General features: G+C 40.9%; 1 protein-coding gene across 1 annotated transcript in view; it reads left to right on the top strand.

The window, feature by feature from the left end:
• The window catches only part of LOC136298030 (uncharacterized), a 72,940-nt gene that overhangs the window by 20,020 nt on the left and 34,230 nt on the right, over positions 1 to 18,690 (top strand). The window contains exons 16-38 of the mRNA XM_066198468.1: positions 536 to 814; positions 1,831 to 1,986; positions 2,436 to 2,620; positions 3,388 to 3,570; positions 3,704 to 3,795; positions 3,979 to 4,148; positions 4,417 to 4,580; positions 5,627 to 5,702; positions 6,232 to 6,412; positions 7,482 to 7,637; positions 8,391 to 8,524; positions 8,633 to 8,791; positions 9,364 to 9,544; positions 10,010 to 10,221; positions 10,755 to 10,943; positions 11,828 to 11,967; positions 12,759 to 12,921; positions 13,034 to 13,120; positions 13,583 to 13,717; positions 14,084 to 14,203; positions 14,720 to 14,937; positions 16,596 to 16,789; positions 17,914 to 18,216. Coding sequence (XP_066054565.1) covers positions 536 to 814; positions 1,831 to 1,986; positions 2,436 to 2,620; positions 3,388 to 3,570; positions 3,704 to 3,795; positions 3,979 to 4,148; positions 4,417 to 4,580; positions 5,627 to 5,702; positions 6,232 to 6,412; positions 7,482 to 7,637; positions 8,391 to 8,524; positions 8,633 to 8,791; positions 9,364 to 9,544; positions 10,010 to 10,221; positions 10,755 to 10,943; positions 11,828 to 11,967; positions 12,759 to 12,921; positions 13,034 to 13,120; positions 13,583 to 13,717; positions 14,084 to 14,203; positions 14,720 to 14,937; positions 16,596 to 16,789; positions 17,914 to 18,216 — 3,877 coding nt within the window. The remainder of the gene's footprint in view (positions 1 to 535; positions 815 to 1,830; positions 1,987 to 2,435; positions 2,621 to 3,387; positions 3,571 to 3,703; positions 3,796 to 3,978; positions 4,149 to 4,416; positions 4,581 to 5,626; positions 5,703 to 6,231; positions 6,413 to 7,481; positions 7,638 to 8,390; positions 8,525 to 8,632; positions 8,792 to 9,363; positions 9,545 to 10,009; positions 10,222 to 10,754; positions 10,944 to 11,827; positions 11,968 to 12,758; positions 12,922 to 13,033; positions 13,121 to 13,582; positions 13,718 to 14,083; positions 14,204 to 14,719; positions 14,938 to 16,595; positions 16,790 to 17,913; positions 18,217 to 18,690) is intronic.

Genomic DNA, 18,690 nt, shown 5'->3' with positions numbered 1-18,690 from the left:
GTCTTCACCTGCTGTGCCAGGTAACAGTGTGCACATGAAAGAAAGAAAATACTTAATGTAGCCTTCAGATCTCAAGTTTAAGCTTGCAAGGGAACAAAATTTGTTTTTCAGTGCCACATACCCTGGCTTTATGCGTGTCAGTAGTTCTGTTTGATGCAAACTTCCAAACAGAACCTTATTTCAGATGAAAAGGGTGTGTTGGTGTTTTCTAGCCAAAATACTGTGTTCAACGTGCCAAAATAGCAGTCTCCACTTCTGGCCCATCGTGGTGTAAATGAACTGCAGTACCTGAATGAAGAAGGATTTTTATTTTGAACTGAGCTTTACATATCTAATTTTTATGGGAAGATTTACTACTGAAATATCCAGTATTGAATGCTGAAGGAGGTAAAATGCTAAACCTTGTAGACTGCTGTGATCTTGCTTGGCAAATCTTTTGGTACATCTGGTTGTATATTTGATTTTCTACTTTAGAACTGGCCATGGCCTGTGTGTGTCACTGTTAGGCTTTTCACTGCTGCACGCTTTTCACTAGGTTGGTGTACGATTGGAGAATGCTGAAGCTCTCCTAGAGAAGGGCTTTGGGCCGAAATCTACTTTCAGTGACTATTTTTTTGGAAACACTAATGAAGGAAACCACAAGTCAGAAAGCCCAGTGGAAACAGCAGAGAAAGTCAAGCAGAGGAACCCGACTCTGAAGCAGTTTAGCCCCACTGAGCATCTTGTGAGCAAGTCCGGCAAGCCAAAGCTGAGGAAAACAAACCAAAATTGTCTCAGTAGAAAATACAGTAAGATGAACGAGTTAGTCAAAAAGGTAACTGAATCTCTTGATCTTGGAAAAATTAATGACATTTCCCAGTGGAACACAGGGCTCCATCTCACATTGGTCAAGTGCTGTGGATTACTGTGGCTCCTTTGCATAAAGCACACGTAACTCATTCTCCACACTTGCAGAGAATTTTACTGCTGCAGAAGATACAGAGCAGCAAAGAGCCAGAACTTTAGGGGTTTTTTCAGATTGTTTCATTGTCTCGGAACAATGACACTCCGCCTTGGGATTATGTTGCCTGTGTTTTGTGCTTCCTCTCATTATTTTGAGCTCTGGTCCCTTCATGCTGGTGTCCCTTTGTCTATTGGCTGCTGCGCCACTGTAAACAGCTGCTTGATGTTGAGTTCCTGAGTCCTGTTGTTTGCAATCTGACTTCCCAGTTTGAAGGCAGATGTTACATTGATGCTTTGTGAATTTGCTCCTTTTCGGAGAGAGCTATGTTTTATGTGCACAGCAGGAAAGCTCCGAGAATTACTTCAATTGTTGAAGTATTAGCTGGAAAATTCAGGCAGTGTGATTTAGTTTGTCTTAGGTCAGCTCTCTTCTTGGACTCATCTTAGGATTTCTTCTTAGAGAGTCAGCTCATGATCATGTTGTGTTGGTGTGGTATCATAGTATTGTAAGGACGGGAAATGTAAAAGTTTTACTTCCTAGCAGTTTATTTAGCAATCAAGGCATCCCTAACGTTGTTTTGAGATTGTATTTTTCAAAGCTTCACCTGTTTGTGGGTATGTATTGCAGTACTTCTCCTTTGCCTGTCGTCTTGACTGGATATGACCAGTGTTCACGGGGACAGCCGGCTTGTGTGCTGTGGAGCTGAAGTGTAGCTGGGAAGAACAGCTACTGATCCAGGGTCTTACACTGTCTCCAAAGTACTTGTAAAAGGGAGCCTTATGTTTCTTTACTGATAGGATAGCCTGCATTGAGGAAATGTTTGTTGTGAGTTTGAAAGGAAATTGTAACACTATTCCCTTTGGTTTCTTTTTTTTTTATCGTGCCAGTTCACTGAGAGAACAGTAAGAAAGGAGGCACTGAAATGTGAGCTAAGCATGAAAATCTTTGGAAATGAACTTAGCTTTTTAGATTGTGAAGATTTAAGAAAACAAATGAAACATTATTCCTTAAATCTGGCTGAGCTGGCTGTCAAACTTCTGAAGGTAAAAGGAACCTTTTTTCTATTAGAAATTAATATCTTGAGAAACTGCTTTCTGACAGATATGTAAAAGATACAAAATATTACATGTTGTTTCTCTAAGATTGAACCCTAAAAGACACCAGTGTATATTTGGTTTAAACAGCATTCAGTGCATTAGGCAAAGAATTGTTCTGCTGCCTAATGGTGCTTACCTCTTTCTTCTCTCCTTCAAATCCATGCATGCTTAAATGCCAATTCTTTTTTAAACTGGAGTTAGACTGGAGTCTGACTCTTGCCATGGCCATAGGCAGTCTTTGGGCTGCTTTCTTCTTTATGTCCTAGATCAGCTCAGGTAGGAACACTTCTACAATAGATGATGCCGTCAAAAGTTATATCTGGAAAAATTCTCGAATGCTAACTCTATTATGCCAAAGAAAATTCCGGGTTGTGTTTGTGTTTTGTTCACCACAGGGGCAGGAGGTCCAATTTAATAAAAGGATGAGTTTGGCCACTGAAGAACTGCAGTTCCCAGCAATTTCAGGTTTTCCTGTTCAACTGGCAGTCAATGCCTCAGCAGCAATCAACGTAAAAATCAAAGGGAATGCAGATTTCAAACAACAGTCCAGTTTCTTTCTAAATGGATATATCAAGCCAAGGTATTAACTGCAAGTGTGTCTCTTTCACATGTCCCTGATGTAAAGTAGCAATTCCTGGTGTGAAAGTTTTTTTGTGAATGCCTATTAATTATTTAGGAGATTCCTGAAGAGCAAAAGCAGGCATCAGCCTTCTGTTGCTGAATGGTTGCCATGGTGTAAGGGCAGCAGTGCTCTCCTGTCCTGCCTGCCTGATTTTGAACTCTCACTGTGTTATTCCAGTACTGGTTTAAGCGGAATATTCCTCCCTATCTCTAAATCAAACTCCTGAATTCTTGCATGCAGATGATTTTTTGAATGCTTTACCTGTGACAGGTGGATTTCCCTCAGGATCAAACGTGCTGTTACAGGTTTTGGATGTACAAGCCAGTGGAGGATTGAACCCTGTGTTTCCTTACCTGGCTAGTTTAGCTATTGTACATATTGAATACGTTACTAAACTTCACTAAGTGCTGTACAGACAGAGAGAAACTTGCCCTGTGATACTCAGTTCTATTTGCTTTCCCTTTCTTAATATTTCATGCTGAAATCTGCATTCAGATCCCCTCCTTAGGAGATACAGTGAAACTGTAATTCATGTTAGAAGGTGTGTGTCGGTGTACATGAAGTCTTTTCAGTTATTTCCTGAAACAAAAGAGTTAATGATTTTAATAGCAGACTATATTGCGTTACAGCATCAAATGCTGTGTATTTATTGAAGAGGCTTAAATTGGGTGCTTTAAAAAGAAACTGCATTTCACAGAAGGAAATGTGCATGGATCTTTCAACAGTGCGTTTGTCCAGCTTTCTGTCCAAATGGGAATTGTGGGGACTCTGGGACAAGCTGGCCTAAAGTGGTTAACAGGAATGAGGACATCTACTAGTCTTGATGGGGGAATCCAGATGAAGAAGGGGAAAGAGCTCAAACTTTTCTTGAACACTCCAGAAGAATCTATGGAGATAATTGATTTCAGGTAGGATTAAGCAAAGGCATCTTCAAAAACGGTAACTGTTAATTTTCTAGGATATAACTGAGACTTTTGTTTAAATATTGCTGTAGCTTTAGCATAATCGGCTTTAAGTTGTTGTTCAAAATCTTGGTTGTAGCTCTAAGCTCTACTTCAGAATGGTGGACGAGACAGAAGATCTAGATGTCTTCCAGGACCACACAGAAACCAGATCTTGCACTAGGGAGGAAGGTGAGTCCAGCTATTACGTTTGTCTTAGGCATTCTGAAATATCTGTTCCAGGTCATTTTATTCAGTATGGTTTCTTTTTTCACATGTTATTTCTAAAATAAGATGGTCTACAGTGCAATGTTCATTTTCGCGCTTTCTTTGTTTGCTGTTCTAACTGAACATCCGACTGTTGTCTTTCACCAGTGTCTGAGGTTATTGGCTGGCAGCTGTGTTCTGAAATGTCCTATCCTGACCCAGCCAGTGGTTTGGTTTTCCCCCTCCCCGGACCTTTGAGAGTGGCTGTGACATTCACTAAGCAAGACAGAGGCCTGCAGCAGTATGTGGTGGAAGCTGCCTATAACTACGTAGCTCAGGTACCACTGGCACGCCGGACTCTGGCTTTAGTTTCAGTTTGCTGTTCTGCTGACAGAGTGGTGTACGAGTTCCAAGCTCTAGGTGTTCATTCATTCCATTCCCAGTATAGTGGGAAGATCTGTTGAACGCAAATTACTGATGCTGATAGGAGGTATGTACTCTTTTTATCTACAGAACAGCACACGCAAGCAATCTGTTGTCTCAGTGTGGGAGATTGTTTTCTAATGGTGTGCCAGTGGATAATGTGGTTATCTCTTCTTTTTTTAGGAGAATTCATGGATCCCAAATGAAGCTGTCTTCCACTTCTTCATTGGGACTCCAAAGTCACACTTGAAAAGAGATGTTGGTGTTGACCTAAGTTTTAGTGTCCCACAGAAGAAATTCAGAATCCAATTTATCCAACCTAAGAAAAAAATTGAGATTGATGGTAAGTTTTTCTACTAAGAGCCTGATCATCAGCTAACATCAGTTAGGAGAATTAATTACAATTAACTGAGAAATATCAGTCTATTTCACTCACTAATCTAATGCTGAAACAACATTATTATGGGATAACTGTTCCGTTTACTGCTTTAGGTAGCACCCATTCCCCATGGCGTTTGCATCTTGGTTAAGAGTGTATTTTGCACAGTCAGAGGTTCAGTACCTGGTTCATAAAGTCATGTTAGAGAATGAAGCTGTTACCAGGATCGATGAAATGAAAGCTAAAGAACATTGTGGATAATTCTGACATCTTTTACCTATGCTGAACTTGCCTTACTCTTTCAGTTTGCTGCGTTCTGTTAGTTATGAGGTGAAGTTATATGTTGCTAAATCAAGGAAGTGCTGACTGTGATATTGCCATGCATTATAATAAAAAAATAACATTGTAAACACAGTGTAATATAGAACACAGAATCTACAAACCCATTGAGGAAATATAAGCTGATAAATTAATGGTAATAATATAGACAACATATTTCATGCGGTGTGCTGGTCAAGTGATGTTCTGTGTTGAGGTATTCTACCATATCATGTATTTAGAATTTTCCAGTCTTTTTTTTTTTTTTTTTAATCCTGGTTATTTCCAAATGGATTGCAAGGAAACTTTACCAACACTGTGCAAAGCTTTGTGTGCACAGCATTCTGAGCTCCTGAAATGTCTCCACAGAACAAGACAACTTACAAGTTTTAGCACAGGCCTAAAGGAAGGGCATAAATCAGTTCCAGAACTGTTTTTGTTGGAGACAGCTTCATTGCCTCTTCTCAATAATTCCCCTCAGAATATCCTTTCAAAGTGACTAGTTCATTCTGAAGACACTTTGCAAAATGCCTTTGTAAATTCTGATCCTAACTTTCACCCTTTGAGCTGATATTTGTTATAACTCTCTCTATATCTACTGTTTATAACAAGAAGAACTGTTATTTCAAGTACATCTTATGAAGCATCACTGATCAGTAAAGAAAAAGTAAAGAGTTTTCTTTTTCTCCAAGGGAGGATTGAGTTTTCTAAAAATTCCCGAGTTGGACACCTGGAGCTGATCGTGGATGACAGAGACGTGTATTACATTAAGGTTTGTTTGCATTTCATGAGCTCTCATTCTCGGATGAATACTTACATTAGAGCACAGAAAGGAAAGGCAGTGAAAATACACGTATTGAAAAACTGTTTTGTACCAATCCATCAATTACCAGTTCCCCTTATTACGTATTTTTGAGATAGAGTCAGTGCTAAATTTCAACCTAAATCTGTGAGACTGCCAGTATTTTCAGTAACACTCTATAATTTCTGGCCTTGTACTGCAACATTGGTAGTGATTTCAGTCCTAAAATGAGCAGAAGCTAAAGGAAGTAACATCTTGCACCACTGTGACCTCTGTCTAACTGGAAAAACAAATCTATCCTTCCTTCCCATTATTTATCAATAGCAAGTTTTAGGCTGTGGGGGGTGTGGAAGGTTTGTTGTTAGATATGTATAAAAACATGTCTCTTCTTCCTCCTCTCTTCTCATTTCTGAAACACCCAAGTCTATACTGTTGTTTCTTAAAACTTACATCGTTGAGTGGCTTGGGGTTTGCTTTTTGATTTGTCTGTTTGTTCTAGGGAATGGCAGATTTGCAGATGCTGAGTGGAGAGCAGAGATACGTGACCCAGCTGGAGGTAAAGCTGATAAAGCAAAGCAGTCCTCTCATTCTGTCAGGAAACATCACTAAACAGCTTGGCAAGAAGATAGCTTTTTCAGTATCTCTGAATAATTTGTTGAAGGATGCTGCATTTCTTTCAGGTTAGAGGACAGTAAGTATTTGTCATATAAATGCAAGTTCTGGAGCTGTTATTTGTTAGGGTTGCCTGGTTTTGGACACTTCTTCCTAAAATTCCTTTCAAATCCATAAAGACTGCTTTTTAAAATTACTATCCTGCATAAATTAACACAAAAATATATATTTCAGAATAAAAGAAATTTTAAAATAAAAGTCTGCTTTGAATTACTGTTGGAGAGTGTGGAGGAAATAAGATACAAGGAATTGCTTAACAAAAACATGCCAAAAAACCCAGCTGCTTTTCCCTTTTGTTAGTACAAAACCATGCAGACACATATTTGTAGCTAAATGTCTCTTGAGACCTGCTGCTCTAAAAATCTTGAGGACTTTTTTCTCACAAATAAGCTAAGAGAAAAATACAAGAGAAAGTATCAGAAAGAGAGCCTTAATATTGGTAAAATATCAATACATTGAAATACAGTGAAGTAAAGCGGTAATTATGCCTAAGGTTCTCATTTTTGACTGCAACGTCACAAGGTTACAGAGTACTTTCAAACAGAGCTAACCTTTAAGGAATGCAGAAGCGCAGTTTGTTTTTGGGAGATGATCTTTTGGTGAAGGTTTCATCCTTAGCTTTCACATGGATTGCCAGTGACTGCGTCCAAGCCAGTCCTGGTCTGATTTCAAACTCCCAGCACCTGAGAACTTGGCTGCACCAGCGGTGCTGCTGCAAAGCCACAGCCGTGCTCTGACTTTATGTAGAGGAGAACATCCACATGTTCACACGTTAGGACTGAGTTTATTAAAAGATCTGTCTGCCCAAGTTTATTTCCTTGGAGAAGCAGCTTTGGCTGGATGCATTTCAATCAGCTTGAAGCAATTGTGAGAAGTGCGGTCTGCAGGCTGTCTGTGGAGGTGGAGAAAGACACTGGACATCCAGCTCTGTGTCTTTTTATCTGTTCACTACACAGAGAGCTCGTCATGGTGGGGGGACTGAATGCCCTTTTGGTTTTCCCCACTGTAGTATTCCTTTGACTACCTGAAGAAACTTCAGATTCTACCACTGCATAACCATTTCTCTTCTTTCTGTAGCCCTTCTGGAGAAAAAGGTTGATGAGAAGCTGAGACAATACTCATTGGAAGGAGAGACTCACCTTCCAGGTGTTCTTGGAGTTCACGCCGTCGCTCTTCTCCAGCAGCATGAGGGACTGTGGTCTCATGGTCTGCGGATAAAATATGGACTCCTAGGTACACTGAAAAACAGGGAAAGGGAAAGTTTTCTCTATTACCCCTTTTTCCCACAAGATTTGCTTCTGCGTTTAGAACAAAATAGAAAGATTTCAGTTAATTTTTAAACCGTGATCTGAAACTTGGAATGAGTTTCTCTTTTCAGTTGGATAAACTTTACTCTTTCAGCTTGCATATAAGCCAAATTTTTTAGAATGTGCTTTTCACAATCATATCCATCATTTGATTAAAAATCACTTTCTCAGTGGGAATTGCTCCAAATTAAATTCTGTTTTCAGATGTTTGCATACATGCACTCAATAACATGAAGGGTGCTTTCTAGGAAGCAGCTGGCTGTGCTGCCCTGGCTGTAATATAAAAATTGTGTTAATTTCGTGGGACAAAGCAGGTGAACATCAGTGCAGTTGTATCAAAGTACTGAATCCTTGTAGTAACTAATAATGATAAATGTTATAGAGGGATTGTTTGTGCTAAGCACCTTCAGAGAGTATGTAGCTGCAAAGCTCGATCATGATTAGTTTGGAGTGTTTTTATTTCAACCAGATAAAATTCCGTTTAAGTAATGAGGTTTGTGCTTTCCTTTGGATTTGTAGGATGAATCAACAAGTATATAGCTGTAAAAACAGACAAATCTCACTTTGATGCTCTGAAAAGCAGAAGTCTGGAAACCAGTGCCAGATTTACTCTATTAACATTTTGCAAGATTAATTCTGATTTCCTTGAATAGGTAACTTTGTGATTTAACTTGAGCAGGAGAGGCAAAAACCCCTTGCCACGAGTGCAGTACACAGCAGAGGGCTCAAGTGGAGACGGGTGCTCGGGGCTTGTACAGGCTGGAGCTGGGCCACGAGTTTCACTGTGTGCAGGCTCCCACCTACAGCCACCAGGTGAGTGCTGAGCCAGGCACCCTGTGCTGGGCACCCCTGGTCACCTCTACTCAGGGCTCTCGACGTGAGGAGGAGTTCACAGCAAAAAGACAATGCCCTCTTCCTTAGGTTCACCTGAAACATGAAGTGAGCGCGTCTTGGATTTCCTCCCAGATGGAAGTGAACTATGGGAAACACTGGGATGCAACAGACAACAAGAAGAAACTGCTGATCAGCCAAGCCTTTAAGAACAGCTCCAGTTCATCTGTGGTCAGCTATTTCATGGAGGTAATAGGGATGGTTGAAAAGTAAGACCTTCACTTCAAATATTTAACAGACAGACTAAGAATAAATTTTGTAAATTTTTTTATTCTGACCTTTTTTTTTTTTTTTGTAAATACCGTAGGTACTAATAATATAAAGCAAGTACCAAGACCTAATAATTTTTTGAGCTAGGTGAGGTCTTAGCCCAGAGACACTGAGATCTCTGACATTTGCTAGGAGGAAATTTTGCAAATACTGGAAAAGGTGGGGTGTCATTTGGTCTGAGTTTTTTGCATTGTTAACTCATAGACAATGATTGTAAAGATTTATGAAAGGTGCTTTGCTGACACAGTGTGAAAGGAGGGTGCAGGTTCTAATAACTCAGACTAATACAGCATTTTTCTTTTTTGATCTCCTGTAGTTATAACAAATGCATTAAAGAAATCTCAGTCTATAATTGGTGAGCGTGCATGAAAATCTATAGAGTGAATGGCAAACGTGCAAAGGCAGAAGCTGTGACCTTCCTGCTTCAGTGTGTAACTTATACAGCACCGAAAATGGGATCTTGTTTTTATTTAAATTCGCTTCACTTCCAGTTTACCATGCAAGTCCTGGAAAAGCAGGTGAATTACAGAACCCAGCTGCAGCACTTGCACACCTCTCAGGTGTATTTGCAGAGCAGCACCAGCTTCGAGGTGCAGTGTAATGACCACGTACCGTTTGTGGCTGGGCTGCAGTGGAAGGATGCATCCAGACATGGCCTGAAGAAGTGGGAAGGTGAGGTACCACAAACCATTTCCAATCTGTGATTAGAAAAGCAGGCATTGGAAGCTGCTGCCGGGTTTTTCTGAGCAGTTTTGCACGACTGCAACAGAATGATAAAGATGTTTGTTGGAAGGGAGAGACCTTAGAGGTTGTCCAGCCCAGCTTCTTGCTCCAATCAGGATTGTTTCTAGCAGTAGATCACATCTCTTGTGGTTTTGTCTGGCTCAGTTTTTGAAATCTCCAACCTATCACAGCCTGGCTGGTTGGCCTTTTCCAGCAGTTCCATTTACACTAGTGAAGGACGTTTATTTCGTTAGATACAACCCAGAGGTCTTAGAAATTGGAAGAGAAAAGGTTGATAGTAGCATTTTAGCTTCATTCTGGAACCCCTGGATCTTATCAGCCTCGATGTGGGGTTAGAATCCAGGTAGTTTGAAATCTGTTGTTTCTGTCAGCTTTAGTATTTGTCCCTTGCAGGTGGCTTCAATATAGACACCCCATGGCTCTATCTGTACACAGCTCACAAACTGCACCAGCCTCAACATTCTGCTTATTTACTGACATCTGAGCTGACAGCTGGAAAAGCTCTCTCCATTAAAGACCTTGCACTGGAACTGTTCTATAAAGATCAAGGCAATGAGAAGGAAGGAAAAGTTCACGTTTACACACCAGCTACCACATACCTGCAGGTTGGTGACATGGTGCTTCACAGGTGTATGGCTTTGGGGACACAGCTCTGTGCTATCACTGGGCCCTGACTCTGTGGTTTCTAAGCTTCCTCCTAATTTATTTTAGACTCTGCTATGCAGTCTGTATTTAAAACTGGCTTCATCATAGTTGCTGTGCATTAAGCAATGAGGTAGGCTTCTGTCACTATGCAATTCGACTTATGTCCATGATTAAAACATTCCTTTATATCAACTTTTCCTCCTCAAGTCACTACTGCTTCAGGCAAAGCTATGGAGGAATGTGAGAAGCATTCTTGAATGAGAAGAAAGTGTTCATCAGCTGCTTAGCTTTTTGTCTCTCCCTAGTTTGGAGGAGATAAAATAAACTTTGAACTCTGTGTGGTAATTTGGAGTATTTTGATAATGGAGCTGCTGGCACACATTTCTAATAGTTCTTGTAAATGATCATTCTGTCACCTCGGTGCTGTGCTGCTGCCCAGTGGAACGGTGTCTGTCTGTCCTGGCTCAGCCAGACTCATGTCTTTGTTTTTCAGGCATCCACAGTTTATCGTCTTGGGAGGGATGTTCTGCACAGCCACAGTGAAATGATCTCTCTGTGGAATCAGCTTGTGAAGAATGAGATTCATTTGGAGAATAATGAACGAGCCAAACTTCTCTGCTTTAAGATAAAGAGTACGAAACAGGAATTTAACTTCACAGCCAGCTATCAGAATCTGCCGACGGTGAGAAAGAAAAACAAAAGCAGTTTTTTTGATTCAGCAGTCTCTTCCTGAAAGATGTTATTGCTAGTGTTGAAACTTAAACCCTTCCAGGACTGCATCTATTTCTGTCTGTTTTGACGGGCTGCAGTGCTAATCCCGTTCAAAAAGAAAACAGAAACTTGAGTGGTAAAGTTTGAAGTACTTCTCACCTATTAGGGAGCCCAGACAGTCAGTCAGGGAGGAGAGGGTGAAGAGGGACGGCAGGACTGGAAAGAGAGCTGGAGATGTGATTACTCACAGCTGGATGCAGATGTGTGAGAGGTGTGGAAGATTCTACTGTCTTGCAGAATCAGAATCCCTTGCCTGCTAGCGAGCATGGTAACAGCCCAGGTTTATGTGCTATTTTAATCGCTACATCCCTTCCAGTCTTAAAATAAATTTTGCTTTGCTTGATGTCTGCGGCACAGGAAGGGTAATCAGCAGTTTTTCCTTGAAAGAGGTACTTTGAGCAGTTACTTCGGTCCATTCACACCTTGCAGGAGGTCTTAAAAAGAGTTTTTATCTAGACATAGCTTTTAAAATACGTTTTCCATGCTTTGAAAATCCAGTTCAGTTTTTTATATACCACAGTTTGCTTATGTTGTGAATAGGTGACACTCAAGTGACACGTGAAGGGGTGTTTGACTTCTGCTGGAGTCAGTTTTCTGCTGATGGCACTTTTAGTCCTCTGAGAGATTAATGGAGATCTGGACTTAAACTGCAGCAGCAAGGGTTTGGTCTATGCAGTGACAGCCTTGCTGCAGCCCGTTGTACAACCTGGTTTCCTTACTGAGGTTCCTGGAAATGAATGCAGTAAATCTGATGCAGTTATTCTTTCCTGTTTTGGTCTCATGATCTGAGTGCAGCCAAAGAAGACAGACTTCTCTGTGAAGATTGAATGGAGAGATTATAAAAGTCTGCCTGTCATACTGCAGTGTGAAGGTCAGATAAAAGAGCTTAGGAAGGAGAAGATGCTCTATCAAAAACGTGCAACCCTCCATTTCAGGTTTAGTATTCTTATTTCAATCTTTTGAGAATGTTTTGGCCTAAATTTAACGTGTGTCCTGATGCTCTTAGGAAATGTTCTGGGCTTTACAAAGTGAGAGTGCCACATGCACAAAGTCTGTTCTTTGTCCCATGTGGCTCCCTGAACTTGCTCAAGCACCGCAGCTTCGTGGGCTGGGTTTTTGCATCCGTTTTCTTTTGGCCTCTTTGTTGAAATGACAGTGAGCAAAGCTGTCAACAGACCATGCGTGCTGTGATGTGTTTGCTGGCAACTCAGCCAGGCATACAGCCTCCTTTCCTGAAAACAGCAGGGTTTATGGTGTGTCCAAACTTGGATGTGGGGAGAAGTTCCAAAATCCAGCTCTGATCCTCCGTGCCATCCATGTGCCTTTTTCCTAGGCCTTAGGCATTATATGGCCCTTCTAAAGCCAGAGATACCCTCTTAAAACGTGGAACAAATGGTCTTGTTTAGATTTTGGAATATGTTTCCATTTTCTGATGAGAATGAACGCACTACAAATTGGCTGTCCCTGAAATTTCTCTCTTCATTATCCATTACTGAAGCCCAGCCTGAAGGCCTTGATAAAAATGTCTGCTCCAGCTTAGAGACATCTGGATCACCTCTGGGGAAACCTCACCTTTCTTAAGGCACCTGACCTGCACCTGCCACCCTGGTGGTAACTGATAATTTTGGAATTGAAGTTGAACTCTGCATGATTTCTTTCTTGTAATTGTTTATTAAGATCTTTTATACTATGTTTATTTCTTGGGTTTGTTTTTTTTTTTTTCTAGGCATCCTTTTAAAGTGCCCTTTCTGCAGAGCTTCCTTCTGCAGGAGACATTTACTGTTGACAAAAAGCAAAAGCACTATTTCATGGAAACAAAAGTTTTGATCAATGGGGTGGAGGAAACAGTTCAGACTCTTATACTTGGTTACCAACCTGAAAACCCCTATGTGAGTTATCCAAGAACTTCCTTTAGTCTGATACACCAGAACAACCTGCAAAATGAGTGGTTTACTGCATATTACTTATGTTCCTTGCGTTTTCTCTCAAACTTCTTTTTAGATTTGTGCCGGCTTAACTCATCCTTATAACTACAGCATGTTTCCCAAAGATGTTGAAATGTGCCTTTTAATTCTAAGTCATCAAAATGTGAGTAAATTTCCCATTGGGTTCAGTCAGGAGATGTTTAGTACCTGTTTATTCACACTTTCTTGCCTTTTCAGACCTCACTTGCTATAGGTCTTTAGTTCCTCACCACGTAGCTGCTGCAACCAAAATGTTCAGAGGGTGATTTTGCATAGTTATATGTTGTGTAGTAATCTATGATAAGAATACTTCATATATTATTTTTTAGATTATTATTATGCATGAGTGGTTTTAATAAAACAGGTACTGGGATAGAGTGGATTCAGGGTTCTCACCCTTATCTAGCTGTATCTTTTCATCTTTCTTTCCAAATGTAGCTGCTTTTCCTCATTTTCATTCTGAGCCAAAACATAATAGCTTGCAACTCTCTCGTTTTTCATGGTGTGTAGGGATGACTTCTCTGATCTTTCATTATACACGTGGTTAATACTCTGCACTTTGTTTACTCCCCTTCTTGACACACAGGTGAAGCATGAACTTGAGACTGTCTTAAAGGTGAACAAGGAAGATGTTCTCAGCTTTCTAGGGAGGTATCAGGACAAATCCAGTGAGGCAGATTTTAGACATCTTTTACACGTGGATTTCACACACTCATTCCAGGTATTGGCAGTTTTAATTTTTGGTGTTTTATTTTTTATGTCTTGGTGACTGTTTCACTGTGTTGTCTTTAGAATTACATTGATTGATGCTGGTAAATGTCCTAATCCAATCGAGTTCTGGCCCTGACAAATAGCTGTAGGTATCTCATCAGGTTCAGTTGTAAGGCCCACCCTGACCTTTTTTTATGCTTCTTTTACTGCTTTCAATATATTTTTAGTATCTTGGGATAAAACTGGTGAAATATGATATGTGCATTTGCTTATATGCATCACCCACTTCATGCCAGAAGTTCAGGCGTTAGATTCCATGAGGCAATTGGGGGGAATGCAATGTTGTTCTCTTCTGATACTTTACTTTGTCAAATAGCTTGAGTTTCCACAAGCAATGGGCCTAAGTGGGGAGCTGTTTTCCAGGCAGACTAAACTGGAACACTTTGACTGTGGTGTGAGTGTAAAAGTCATCGTCGACAAGAACGTGTCTTCACAGGTCAGTCCCCTGGTAATTACGGTCTTGTTGCTTGAACTTGAAGCTTTTGCAGTTCATACACTCAGTGACTGCAGTGGAGAGGTGTGAATTGTTAGGGAAACAGTTAACTTTGGATGGTTAGAGTTTGTTCTGGCTCGATAGCTACATGGGGTTGGAACAGTTGGCTTGTGTTTTGGCTGAAATTCAGAAACCTCGTAAAGTCGAGTTAAATTGTACTTAAAATTCAGTGTAGCTCACTTTTTGTTGGGATAAAGACAGGGAGATCACTTACTCATTACCTTCACAGACAAAACAGACTCAACTCGGGCAATTTTAATTTAATTTATTGCCAAATAAAACTAGAGTTAGATGATGAAAAACAAAGATGAGAACTAATAACTCCTTTCCCCCTTTGCTCCCCTCTCTGCTTTTGTCCAGCCCCAACTTGTTGTCTGCAGTCTCATTGCTCAAACTGATGTTCCAGTATTGTGTCTCTGAGATCCTTAATGTCCTGCTCTCCTTTTTCTCTGCGCGCAGGCCCAGGCAACCCTGAAGAGTTATGGTGGAAACAGTGTCAATGGCTCCCTCCACCTTCATTCCAATGGAAGGGAAATGCTGATGCTGGAGGTGGATGTGAACAATGAAAACAGGAGGAAAGTCAGAATTGTTGAGCTGAGCGCTTTTCTCCATCAGACAGTCCTGACAAATCCAGAATCAGTACAGTTCCAGCTCATGGGCAAAATATTTCCATCAAGGTAGAGAAATCAGAATGTCGGTTAATTGAGGAACTGAAAAATGTTCTGGGATACAAACTTATAAGTAACTGCTTTCCTATGGCTGCAGCAAGGCCACTGAGTAAATGCCAGTTCCTGTGTCCTCCCTATTATTGAAATACTCCTGCTCCTTACGTTTCAGAAGTTGGTGTAAGTTTTGTTAATGTGTTCTAGTTGCTTGCCAAGGACTTTGTGTAGAAAAACTTTGAGTGAACAGATTGTACAAGCTATGCCAGTGGAAAAGGGCACTTCCCAGTGTTTACTGTAAGGCTTCTAAAGTATTGGAGAAAGCTCTGAGGTGGCAGAGGTGGGAAATAGAAATTTGGCCCTCCCAAGATTCAGCTGATTTTTCAAATTTCACAAAAACAAAAGTGCGCAGTGACGAATTCCGTGTTTCTGCAGAGGTCCCAGTGTTTACCAATTCCACCATATTGGGTGGAATAAGGAGAACGAGGAAGTAAGAGTTAAAGAAATCAGAAATGACTATATTTTAGATGAAATACATTAGATTTACCAGTAATGCTAAAAAATAAGATAAAATATTCCAAGAAGGGTATTTCATATGATTCTGCAGTTTGCTTGCAGTTCTGGGCTTCCAATAGTGCATTTATTTGTTTAAACACCAGGGTAAGCCAGAAGAGAGCAATTTATTGCAGTTCACAGGAAAGAAAACAGAGCACTTAAAATTTTTGGGATGATGATTTGTTTAGGATTTGTTTTACAGGGAGAATACAAACAAAAACAAACTGTTGAATGTTTCTGGAGAACAGCTAACGGGATGCAGTCTGTACAGACTCCAGTTGCTGACTGATGGAATGAATCTTACTTCCCTGAACTATGTCGTTTTGTTCTTTCCATGGAGTGGATTTTCCCTGAGGTTTTACTTTTCATCAGCCTCTCAACGGGGTTCCAATTTCTAGGAGGGATGTCTAACACCATGAAAGCTGGAGGGATTGCCTCACTTTTAGGTATTCTGTGTAGTATACTCGAGTCTAGAAAGTCAGATAGCTCAGTGGATAGTTTGCTGAAGGCAATGTGAAAATTGTCTCAGTCTTGTATTTACAACACTGAAAATGGAGCTTTTTGTTGCTCCGGCAGGTTTCCCTGAAAAGCTGTGCCGTGTTTCTCCAACATTGTTCAACTGAGGGCCAAGATGTAAAGAAATATTGTTGGTTCATTTACCAAACTCAAATGATGGTGGCACTTAGAATTATTTTTTAAGCTGAATTCTCAAAGGCTGCTTTTAAATCAGCACTAGAGATATTTCATATTGTGACAGAGAAGGCTTGGTTTCCAACTCAAAGTCTCTCCAACTCTTTCTTTTATTAGGAACCATAACAAATGCATTAAAGCAATTTAAAGAAAAATTAGTCTGCCAATCAGTGAAGCTTTACTGAGGAATTTTATAAACATCTGGTGAATAGCGTGGGCTGACTGCAAGGCAGCTGATTCACAACGCTGGAACGAGTGCCCAGAAAGTCTGTGGAGTCTCCATCCTTGGAGATCCTCCAAACCTGGCCACACACACTCCTGAGCACCCTGCTCTCATGGATCCTCCTTTGAGTTGGGAGGGGTGTCTTGACAGTCCCGAATCAACCATAATAATATCTTACTAGCAATTTTTATGTCTGTCCTTTTAGACTTGTGTTGTCTTCTGACTTGAAGCTTAATGAAGATAGGCTTCACGTGGATTTCATGGGAGCCAGGGAGCAGAAAGCTGGCTTTGTTTTGTCCCTAAATGGAAGAGTCCAACACACTTTTGCTGGATTAAAGGCCATACCTCATCTCCTTTCTCTGGATGGATTACTGAAGTGCAAAAACAACATTCATGATGGTACTCTGTTCCTTTGTGTTTTGTTCTAACCTGCAGCTACCTAAGGAAGCTTCTTAACTGTAATGCAATCTTTCCTGGGCTGCACAATGTATTCAGCTCTGGGGCCCTCAACAGAAGAGCAATGTGTACCTGTTGGAGCAAGTCCAGAGCAGACCACGGAGATGAACAGAGGGCTGGAGCCCCTCTGCTCTGGAGCCAGGCTGGGAGACGTTGTCAGCCTGGAGAAAAGAAGGCTCCAGGGAGGCCTTAGAGCCCCTTCCAGTACCTAAAGGGGCTCCAAGAGCGCTGGAGAGGCACCTTAGACAAGGGCCTGGAGGGACAGGACAAGGAGGAATGGCTTCAAACTGACTGAAGGCAGGTTTAGATTGGATATTGGGAAGGAATTCTTCCTTCTGAGGGTGATGAGACAATGAAAGAGGTTGCCCTGGGAAGCTTTGGCTGCCCCATCCCTGGAAGTGTTCAGGGCGAGGCTGGACAGTGCTTTGAAGAACCTGGGACGGTGGAAGGTGTCCCTGCCCATGGCAGAGGGCTTGGCACAAGATGGAACCATTCTGTGATTCTGTATAATGCAGAGTATTAGCATGCAAAATGGACCATGGCTCATTGGGTTGAGAGTACTTTTCAGTGAACTAACATGGTTTGGGATTTTTCATGTTTTCATGGATTAAAGGAAACAGTGGGTGGCCTCTTTCCTCTTCTGAAAAGTGGGGGCTGACTTTGCATGGCTCCATGGGGGGAGTAGGTCATTGCAGAGCTCTGGGAGGATTGTTTAGCCTGCAATTACACGAATGGTAGATCACAATCCATCTGTAAGTTTTTCTTGAGAGGAAGTGCAGTATAGTGTATGGCACAAGGGCACAAGCAGCTTGGTGAATAAAAAGAAACAGCTGCCACAAATACTGTTATATAATTTGTTTTAAACACAGAACCTCGCTAGTAGAGAAACCCTCAACACTGAACTGATTTCCTCTCTAGATTAGGCGAAATTATCTTGTATAAAGAATGAAAATTGTTCTTCTTCCTCCTGGTATTAAGGTAATGGTTAATTTATACGTTAAACGAAACTAAATTCTAAAACTGTCCCAAGAATATCTCTCTGCAGTAATAATTTCTGCCTGTTGCAGGTAACATCAATGTGATGGTCAACAAAAGACTGTATGGACTGCATGTCAGGAACAGGAATGTGTTTGGGAGCACCACCGTGCACAATATCACAGTTGCCATAGTTCAGAATGGCAGTCAGGCGATCCCAGGGGAGGCGAGGCTGAAAGGACACCTGGAACTGAGCAAAGAGAAGAGAAGAGGGCTAGCTAGCTTCCAGGTGGATGAGAAGGCTCTTTCTGTAGATTTTTTCAATATCGTGGATCATGGGCACGGAAGACTCAGTGGGACTTTCACACATAATGTCGACTTTTTAAAAAATGCAGGTAGGAAGAAAATCTGACTTGATGGTGTCCAACAAGGTGAATTTATCTAAATGACTGCTGACCAGTGGAAACACAAGAGTTGTGTTTGCTCACACCAGAACAAAATGGGGTCTAGTCTGAGCAGCATTCTTTTTGACATTGTTGAGAAAATACGGTAAAATAGACAGATAAATAGTTCAGAGTTTTGAAATACTTGAGAGAAAATTATTTCTCTCTTGTACATCTGTGTTCTTGCACAGCATCTAAGCTCACCAGTTCCTCTAAGTATAGTTTTATGCCAAGTGTTGTCTCCCAAGAAAAGCCACGGGTTTTCATGAACTGGAGTTATCAGTAATTTTACATGGGTTCCTTTGGACAGAATAAATATTTTCTTAATCTTTTTGTCAGTTGGAGTTGGACACGATACCAATGGGTAAATATCCTTTATTAAGAAAAGGAAAATTCTTGATTCGAAAAGAGCATGCCACACTTGAA

Source organism: Chamaea fasciata, unplaced genomic scaffold (genome assembly GCF_029207755.1).
Source record: "Chamaea fasciata isolate MVZ Bird 193981 ecotype frontalis unplaced genomic scaffold, bChaFas1.0.hap1 SCAF_16, whole genome shotgun sequence".
NCBI classification, from domain to species: domain Eukaryota; kingdom Metazoa; phylum Chordata; class Aves; order Passeriformes; family Sylviidae; genus Chamaea; species Chamaea fasciata.
This window is presented reverse-complemented; position numbering and strand designations above follow the sequence as displayed.